Raw genomic sequence first — 10,322 nt, 5'->3', positions numbered from 1 at the left:
TATCAGTGGGTAGATTCTCCACATGTTTTTATCATGTCACTATGTCACCTACAGCAAATTTACTTGTTGTATATATGTGTATACAGTTGTAAATAACAATAAATAAATTATTAATTATTAAAAAAAAATATTTAGTGAAGTTTGTTAAAGCTTGTTTCCTTTTTTTTCAGGATCAAATAGTACCTATTCAGCTGATTTGGAAACAGCAATCACAAAAGCAGGTAAAGTGTTTTTAAAAAATTAATTTCACTTTTGACTAATTGAATGAAAATTGTAATTTTATAACATCACATATTTAGTATAAACATCAATATTTATTGATATATTATGAAATTTTAGAATCTTCAAACATTTTAGTTGTGTACTTATTTTTATAGGAGTGAAGAATGGTTGTACTTATAATCTTGTGCCAATATTTTTTCAGAATTTCTTGCTATCTTCAGGGAAATACAAATATGTAAACATCAATGAACATATAAATTTATTATTTATATAAATGGACTGGTCTGATTTTTTTCTCTGCTTTTATATTTTCTTTTTCACACTGCTTTTTTTATCATATTTTTCTTATTATACTGTATTTTTTGTATTTTGTTTTAATTTAACCCTGAAGTTCAAGGCATAATGTTGGTACAATAAAATAAGTACCAGGAGGTGTTCTTTTATGTTCATGTTTATATTAACGACTCAACATTTCTCTATAATTCATAATTGATATAAATATATGCTTTTAAACCTGAAACAGGAAAAAGTTTTCAAAAATTCTGAAAATACATATTTGTGTAGGATGCGGAAAGTTCAACTTTGCCTTGCTACTGCTCGCGTTTCCAGCATCATGCACAACCGGATTCGATTCAGGTTCGATGTCCTTTGTTATTCCAGCAGCATCGGTAGACTTAAACCTCACACCATCTGAAAGGGCCCTACTTCAATCATCATGCTATGCAGGTAAAATATTATTTATCAACCTTTAATTCATATTTTATTTTAAATTTATCGAAGTAGTAATGATCTTAGTTTATATTTATGGATGAAACAATTTAAAAAAAAAAAAAAATGTAAACAAACTTATTTTACACAATTATTTTCAAAGTACAGATTTAAACCCAGCAAAAGGGAAGGAGCAATGATAAATATTATTGAATGATGAGTGATAGAAAATTTTTAGTTGTTGTGAAGGCAATGCTCTCTGCTTCACCTCTCTCACATGTTAAAGTAATTATTAAGTCTATATTTTATATTTCAAGGTATGATATTGTCCGGAATGATATGGGGTTTCTTGTCTGATGCTTTTGGCAGAAAGAAGCTTCTGGTCCTCGGGTTTCTCTTGGACGCCCTCATGAACGTCCTGTCGGGAGCATTTCCGATACTCCCACTAATGATGCTCTTCAAGTTTCTTGCTGGTTTCATGTTGGTATATATAAAAATATTTAATTTTAATATACTTAAAAATATATCTCATTTTATATAGTTCAAGTAACATGAGCATCCTTATAGTTATAGGAAAAAAAAAATTGTCCCTTAATGTCAAGATCAATGTTGTCATTTGGGGTATCAGATTGTTATAGTGTTTCAACAATCTCTAAAATTCTCAATGATAAGAAAGAGAAAAAAAATTACTGAGTAATTAAATGAAGTAAAAAAGAAATTGAAACATTGATTTAAGTTATTCCATAAGTTTTAGAGACCAAATTTTCAGTAAGCAACAATAAATAGTCTAGGTCAGTCTTTCTCAAGTGTGATGAATGTAACCCCAGGGATAAGCGATGGGCTTGGTCAGGGTACGTTCTTCACCTGGCTATTGATAGTGCATGGTGCAACAGCTTACTGTTTTCAGATTACAAGCATTGGAAAATGATAAAACCAACTTGGTTATTTGTTAGTATCATGTATTTGTGGTTTTGTTTGATGATATCATTGTATACACATTAAACCATACAACCATATAATATGAATTATATTATTTCAAAGAAAAATTCAATCCATTTTCACTCCTTAAATTCTTTATTTGAGTGAACATTTGGAGCTTTACCAGCTCATCTTCAACAACATTTATATATTTTTTCTTTATTTATTGTCCAGCCACTTCCTTAACGACACCTTCATACATTATCTTGTGTTTCTTATCCTTGCTCATAAATGTTTTGTTCCAAAATAGATTTCTACCTCTTGTTTTTCAAATGGTTATAATATAATATTAAAATAAAAAGGGATTACTTAGTTATTTTTACATCTAATTATTGTCATATTTACTAGGTACTCCTTTTGGCTTATATAACTTTATATTTTATTACTTTTATTCCATTATTTTACTTAAATATTTCATTAATAACATATATTTTCTTTCTCATTTTTCTTTATAACTTTAATTTTGTATAATTTTGTTTTTACATATATTTACTAACTAGATTTTAGTATTCATATTCATTTTTCTTTACTCCTATTGGCTTTTATAACTTTACATTTTATTTCTTTGATCCTCTTAATTTACTTACATATTTAATTAATTACATATCTGCTTCCTTTCCCACTTTTTTCATAACTTTAATTTTTTACTAGATTTTCATATTTATATTATTTTCTTGTTATTCTCTCTTTCTTAATTTGAATAGTAGTTATTCTCATATAGCCTTTATCTTTTTATAATTCTTGGACTATACATTTTCTTTCAATATTATTTATGTATCTATATTGTCTGTTATTTTCTCATTTCCTAATTATTTTGTAATTTCTTTTATTCATTATGGCTATCTTGTTTTTTGTTCCTAGTCCTGATGAAGGCCAGAAATACTAGCCAAAATATTTACGCTAATAAATAAGTTTTACTTATTTTTGTGCTTCGTTGACCGCACCCCAACCATCTTCTCATATATATAAATCTCCAGTCAACTATTAACTTAATTTGAATTTGAATTGTGAATTTTTTCTTTTATTATATTATATGTATCCTTTACCGCATAACTTAATTATGAGATAAAGGATACATATAATATAAACCATTATATTATATGTATCCTTGATATGATATAACTTATTTAAAATTGCAAACATTGAAGTAAAACATTATTCAAAGAACATTTTTTACCGTAAATTACTATTAAACATAATTTAGAGAGGTCAGTTTTCCAAAAATCTTTAGGAAAAGGGATACTCCCAAGAACTCTGGTAAGTTGGGAAATTTTAGATTTTGTCCTTCTCTCTCCGATAAGTTGTTATAGTGATTCCTCTGACCATTTTTTTATATATGATACTAGTAAAATATTTAAAATATAAAACATTTGTAATATTTAAGATATAGAAGTTTATCAAATTTGGTAACTTTAAAATAAAAACAAATAATCTTTCACAATTTTTAAAACCGTTTAATATGAATTACATTATTTCAAAAGAAAATTCAATCGTTTTTCACTGCTTAAATTCTTTATTTCAGTGAACTTTTTGAACTTTACTAACTCATCTTCAAGATAATTTATATTTTCTTCTTTATTTATTATTTTAGTCACTTTCTTAACAAATGGTTATTAAATAATATCAATAAAAGAAGTGAATTTTTTCTTTTGTTATATTATATTTTTCCTTGAAATAATATGACTTACTTCAAATATTGTAGTTACTCCAAATTTCTTTAAAACATTATTTAGAGAGGTCAGTTACCCAAAAATATTTAGGAAAAGGGATACTCCTTAGAACTCAGGTAAATTGGGAAATTTTAGTTATTGTTCTTCTTTCTCCAATACGTTGTTCCAGTGATTCCTCTGATCATGATACTACATAAAATATTCATGATATTTAAGATTTTATAGTTTGTGAAATTTGTGAAGTTTGTGTACCAAACCGATTACTAGTTAATAAATACCAAAAACAGTGGTATGGTCAAGGTCAAGGCTTGAAAGGTTAATTCATTATATTAAGATAAGTACAGTTTTTTATGTTGTATTAGGGATAACTGTTTAATTACCGATAAATTATTAGGATTAACTATTTATTTATCTATATAGTATTAGGAATAACTATTTACTCATCTATATAGTATTAGGATTAACTATTTAATTATTTATTAGGAATAAAAATTTAATTCGCTTTCATTAAACTACTAAATCATACTAAAATGTACATTTTTTCTATATTGTTTCAGGAATAACAATTTAATTATTAATATAGCTTTAAGAATAAATATCTAATTATTTATGTAATATTAAGAATAACTATTTAATTATTTACTAGGAATAAAAATTTAATTTGCTATCATTAAACTATTAAATCATACTAAAATGTATATTTTTTCAGGAATAGCAATTTAATTATTTATATAGCTTTAGGAATAACTATTTAATTATTTATTAGGAAAAAAATACTTTAATGTGTTGTATTATTTAATTATATTGAGATGATACAGTAAGCAATGGGAATTTACCTATGTATACGTACTAATATTTATGCTTTCAAAGCCATTCAATACTAAAAACAACTACTAACACCTAATGGGCCAAACTCCATGGCTAAAAGATGTATATGTTAGCCAATAAACTATCTATCTATCTATCTAGTTTGTGAAATTTGATAGCATTAAAATAAAAACAAATAATCTTACAGGATTTGCGGCCCATTTCCAATATTTACTGCCTATGTCTCTGAAGTATATCCAAAAAAAGGAAGAGAAATAGCAGTTTTATCAATGGGATTATACTCAGCAATTGGACAAATAATTCAAGCAGGTTAGTATTGTAAAATGAAGTGTGAAATTTTATTAAAATTGACTATTTAAAAAGTAATCAATAATCTTTGATATTTTAATAGCTGATAGTAGCAAGTTTATTACACATTCATTGTGACGGAGAATGAGAGAGCATAAACTTTTCCTCTTAAATTGCTACAACAGTACTTCAGACTCATCCCTTAACACTGCCAATATACTATTAGATTCCTTATCAGCCCCTCTCAGCTCTTATTATCATACTTCTCATGAATATGCCTTGTTGGGGCCACCTAAAGCCCAGTATCACTCTCATATATCAACTTCGATGAGCTGTTTAAGGATTGAGATGATTCTTCTATGTTAGGTATTGATCGGAAATAACTTCTATGTCTTTTATGGTGTTTTGAAACAGAATAGATAGGCTGTTGAGGTATTAATAAAAATTACTAAGAGCGGGTTTTGAAAAAATGAGAATGGCCTTGTTTTTTATACACTTATACTCAGGCTCAACTTATTTTCTGAAGCTCATCAAGTTTATATATGGTAGTAGTATTCTGGAGTCTCCTATCATACACTTTGGTGGTTGCATTTCAGTGACTGTAGTGTTGTGGGAGATATGGAGGTGGATAGCAGTTTACCTATGGAACAAGAATTGACTAGATAATGGAAGCTAGACATGGACTCAAGAATGAAGATACGAAATAAAGACAACGAGACTTATATTTCTTTTATTTATCATGATAGATATAATAACAATTTTATATATATATATAGTTGATCGTTAAACTGTTTAACCTATCGCTTTGAACAGCCATGATGAAGCCCTGCAAAGTGGGGCGAAACGTAGGAGATTAAATAGTTATAAACTATTTGTTCTTTTTTTTACCACAACCCTGACCATCTTCTCATTTTAATTTTGTAGATTGAATTAGTGAAATAAAAGTGAAAATGGAATGGTGAGTTATGAAGGGTTAATCAATTAATAAAATACATAACAAAATCTATTTATTTAAATTTTATTTCTAATTTAAAGGATTAACTATACACTTAAAAATCTGACTAGTCTTTTATGGTCCATTGTGTATATTTATGCATAGATTTTATTTTTAATTTAGATTATTTACTTATTAAATTGGCGTTTCATTTATTCCCATTTTGGCAACATTATCATGAAAACTCACTTTTCATGCTATGAAATTATACCACAAATTTAATATAAAATCCTTAACATTTTTACTATTATATGCATCTTTAATATAGTAAACATAATTTATTAAGATATTTAAACTTTATAATTTATTTTAAACAGGTCTAGCAATGTGGATAATTCCACTTCAAGTTCCGAGTGAGATACCATTCAAATCTTGGCAACTCTTCCAGATGGCTTGCGCTTTACCTGCCCTTATCAGTGGTATTGGCTGCCTCTTTTTTGTTGAGTCACCAAAATTTTTGGCTGACACAGGAAATCATGAAGGAGCCCTTAAAGTATGCCAGACAATATATTCTATCAACACTGGTAACCTATCGACTACTTATCCGGTATGGAATCAGAATCTTATCACTCAATTTTGTTCCTCTCAAGTTAAGATTAGTTATAATTATAGAATGGCAAATAGATTAAAATAGTACTAATAATTATAAAATGAATAATCAGTGTTTACACAGTGGTAACTCAGAGTTAAGATAAAGTTATTATTAAATCATTTACAACACACAGAAAACTGAAAATTCTGTTCTTATTACCAAAATGTTGTTTAATATATTTAAATGAAATTGTTTCAAAGTATGAAAAATAAAAGAAATATTGCATAAATTCAGATTTTAACTTCATTATAGATTAACAATAAATGGAGTGGAATCTACATTATAATATTTGAAATGGTCAAAGCATAATACCAATATGGCAATTATTACAGAAATAAAATGTATCTTTTTTTTCTGATGAACAAACTACAGAGCATCTTTGAGCTTTCTTCAATCAAGTCCTTTTGTTGAGGATTGGAAAATATTGACCAGTAAATCTTCCTAGTAATGATAGACCATAACATGATAGATGTTCTTTTTTTGTGGTGTATTTATTTTAGTTATATTTTTTTTCAAGTATTTCTTCTTCTAATTAAAATTTGAAATGCTCTCTCCTTATAAATTATTTTTAAAACAACATAACAATTCAAAAGAATCATGTTGGGTGAAAAAGCTCCTTTTCATAAACCTTCTGATAACATCGCATAGTGTGAAATTATCTGAGAAGTAGATCATTTCCATAAACTTCATTCATGTTTTTATTACAATCTAAAACAACTCACAAAAACTTCACGCCCAAAATGCATGTGTTTTGGTTATAAATGCTTATGTGAAATGTGCGCATATATGTGCTCTGGTGATAATTTCCAGGCGAAATGTACAAATATATGCGCATATAATACAAATGGGTTAAGAAAAGAATGGTCGAGGATAAAGATCAGCTGGTCACTAATAAGTTTTTCAACTAATGTTCCCTTTATGGACCGAATCCCCAACCAACTTTCCCTTATAAAAGCTGTTGCAGTATGATTCAACAAATGAAAGATTAAAATCTCAGGTATTCAATTTTATTTGAGATAAATTGTAGCTTCGAGGATTAATTACTTAAAAACTAACAATTACCTAAAGAATAGTTATATTCATTATATATTTTTCTTTCCAGATAAGGAGGCTGAGACATACGGGGAGGAAAGTTGAAGAAAAATCTAATTTTTCAAAGTTCTTAGATGGAATGGACATTTTTAGGCCTCCTTTTGTCCAGAAGGCAGCAATAATATTTGTGATCCATTTAGGAGCAGTTGGCTCGTAAGTAGAATCCATAATAAAAATATATATATTTTATAATTAAACAAAAAAAATTTCCCTCATAAAATTAAAATCTACATTATAAAGTTTTTGAAAAATTTAAGATCAGAAAAAATAGAGTGAACTAAAGAGAGAAAAAGGTAAACAAAATTGAACAAAAACGTAATCAAGATTATAATAAGTGTACGAGTTGGAATTCTTAGACAAATATTTATTTACATAAAAGAAAAATACTATGGTTTACTTATACTTATTGAGGGTGATATTGCAAGTTATTATTGGAAAGAATCCATGGTTTATCTGTGGATACAAACTAAATTAAACAAACCCTGCTTCAGCAATCTTTACAATTATTCACAATAAATTCCCTTTAACACTTTCTTCTACATCAGGGATGAAAACTAACACTTTACTTGTCCCTAGCAGCAATATTTTCCCTTTCACAAATACAAAACTCTTATAATTTCCCTTGTATATCTCTCCAATGATGGGACTTTACCATTTGTACCATATATACCTCTGCTATCTGCACCTGTTCTGTGGAACTTTCTCAAGGCCACCAAACTAAAAAACCCTTTGGATGCTCTTCAAGTTCTTTGTCCATTTTATCCCCACTCTTACTTCCACCGTCTTCTTGGCTCACTTAGACTATTATATATTGTGTGGTCCACTTCAAAATTTAGTAATCATTTTTTTTTGGATAGGTATTCTGATAATTAATAATTTGAAAAAATTATTTATTTGTCGATTATTTTGTCAAATAAATAATATAGCAAATCTTAAGTTGATTTTTAATAAAGTTGGGTTAACTATATAATCCATGTATATTAGAATAACCAGTTTATAGCAATGTTACCTGCTGGTCTAGACTGTAACTAATACAGCCGCTGAAACCGTTATCACTTCCCACCAAAAAGAAGAGCTTCAGTTCGTTTCACCTTGGAACACCTACTTATTCAGTAAAATGTAAACAATTTTATAATGTTATATATAAACATATAAATAGTATTATAATTGTAAATATGTTGGCTTAATAAATAAAGTTTACCAAAAACAATATAATGAATCTCAAAAAAGTAAGTTCTTACAGGTGGTGCCTCTCACTGGCCTTTGTATTGTTAGTAGAATCAATACCCCACTGATGGTGCTGAAACAGTACCTTCTTGGGACACCAAATAAGACATTTAGTATATTCTTCCGACCTTATTTTTTATATGGAGAGTCTTATTTTACACTAGTTCCCTATTGGTCACCTCCTCTTTCCTCTATCTCCTTTCGTAGGACCCGGCGGCTAGCAACCCGCCTGGCCTACTTGCCCCCTTTTTATCTACAGGAATAGTACCCAGTAGAATGAAGTTACCTCCCTGTATGACCTGACAGCGGCTGGCTACTCTTGGACTTTTATTTGACTCCTTCTTGTATTCGTCTCCTTCGTACCTACAGGTATAGTACCATGCAGGACAAGGTTACTATCCTTAGAGAACTTACGGCCATCCTCCGTATGTCTCATTCTGTCTATTCACCTCCTAATCAACTACCTTGCCTTTATTGAACACGCATTACGCCTTCTGGTTTAGAGTACCTAACATTATAATCAATTGGAGTCAGATCTTACACAACCACTGCGACAAGTTCTTATGTATCTTTCAGTTTCTTGTAAATTAGATAATGAATTTATTTATTTATTTAATGTAATTTACATCTGTACAAAATAATAAATACAATAAGTAAATATGTAAATATGGAATGTTTCATTTATACTTAAAAATCTTGGGAAGGAACCATCCTTTGGTGATACTACATAATAAAAATTTCAAAATATGAAAATTACCTTTAACAAAACTTTTAGCATTTGAAGGTATAAAAACAAGAATAACAGACAGTTTGGTATGTCTAAATAAAATTGAAAATAATAATTAATGATAACAACAATGGAAGCTGAGTATTATTTGTAGTATAGAAAACATAATTTTAATGCTAGATACATAAATGATGAAAATCCTATTGAATTCATTCCGATACAGTTTAAGATTACAAGTGAACTTTTTTGATTTGAACTGTAAACCTTACCTGAAGGACATAATATGTGCTATGTGTTGTATTAAGGAGAATGAAAACATGCTTCATTTAGTATACAGGTGTTCTGTCTTAAAGTGAAACTGAAGAAAATATTGTAATAATCAAAAATTTATTAAAATAAAATGAATTGAAATTTTATATTTTTTAACTTAAATTCTCATATCTTAAAAGATAGCTTGGGTTCAAATTAAAAACTTTAATATTAAATAGATAATAGAATTTTATTTAAATTTTATTATATAAAAGACTCTTAATCCCAGAGCGGGTTTCTAGCCAATCAGAAACAGACACTTTTACTATTAACACTTAATTAAATTAATATCTCTTTTACTCATGTATTTAAATTTAGGTATAATAAAACTAACCAATTTCATAGACTCTTCTTTTATGATTTCCTCAATCAACAAAAAGTATTGGTCCTCTTACAGTTTTTTAGTTACTTCTCATCCATCGAAGTGTGTTGTTAGGCGATCCAAACAAAGAGTCCCTTTTTCTTCTTGGGTGACTCTTGGTTGTCCTCTTTTTTCAAGATATCCACCCTTGCTGGACAGAAATTGATGAGGACCTCCTCATCCTGGAAACATCATTTCCCAACCGCGCCCAAAAAAAAATGAATGCCAAAAACCAAAACCTGCCTGGATGTTCCATGTAAACATCGATTGTCGCACAACAGTTAGGGATATTTGCAAATGATTTACTTTCTGAATATTATTCTTTA

The 10,322-nt window shown here is 28.4% G+C and overlaps 1 protein-coding gene across 1 annotated transcript in view; it reads left to right on the top strand.

Moving 5' to 3' along the window:
• Positions 1-10,322, top strand: part of LOC106681854 (synaptic vesicle 2-related protein) — a gene marked incomplete in the record, with an annotated part of 34,655 nt that overhangs the window by 15,698 nt on the left and 8,635 nt on the right. Inside the window, 6 exon segments of the mRNA XM_067046239.1 lie at positions 171-221; positions 787-948; positions 1,248-1,410; positions 4,594-4,715; positions 6,006-6,235; positions 7,383-7,525. Of these exon segments, the coding sequence (XP_066902340.1) occupies positions 171-221; positions 787-948; positions 1,248-1,410; positions 4,594-4,715; positions 6,006-6,235; positions 7,383-7,525 (871 nt within the window).

This window comes from Halyomorpha halys, unplaced genomic scaffold (genome assembly GCF_000696795.3).
Source record: "Halyomorpha halys isolate HHAL.00 unplaced genomic scaffold, Hhal_1.1 Scaffold370.1, whole genome shotgun sequence".
NCBI lineage: Eukaryota > Metazoa > Arthropoda > Insecta > Hemiptera > Pentatomidae > Halyomorpha > Halyomorpha halys.
The sequence above is the reverse complement of the archived record's forward strand: the minus strand, read 5'-3'. Positions and strand labels throughout refer to the sequence as shown.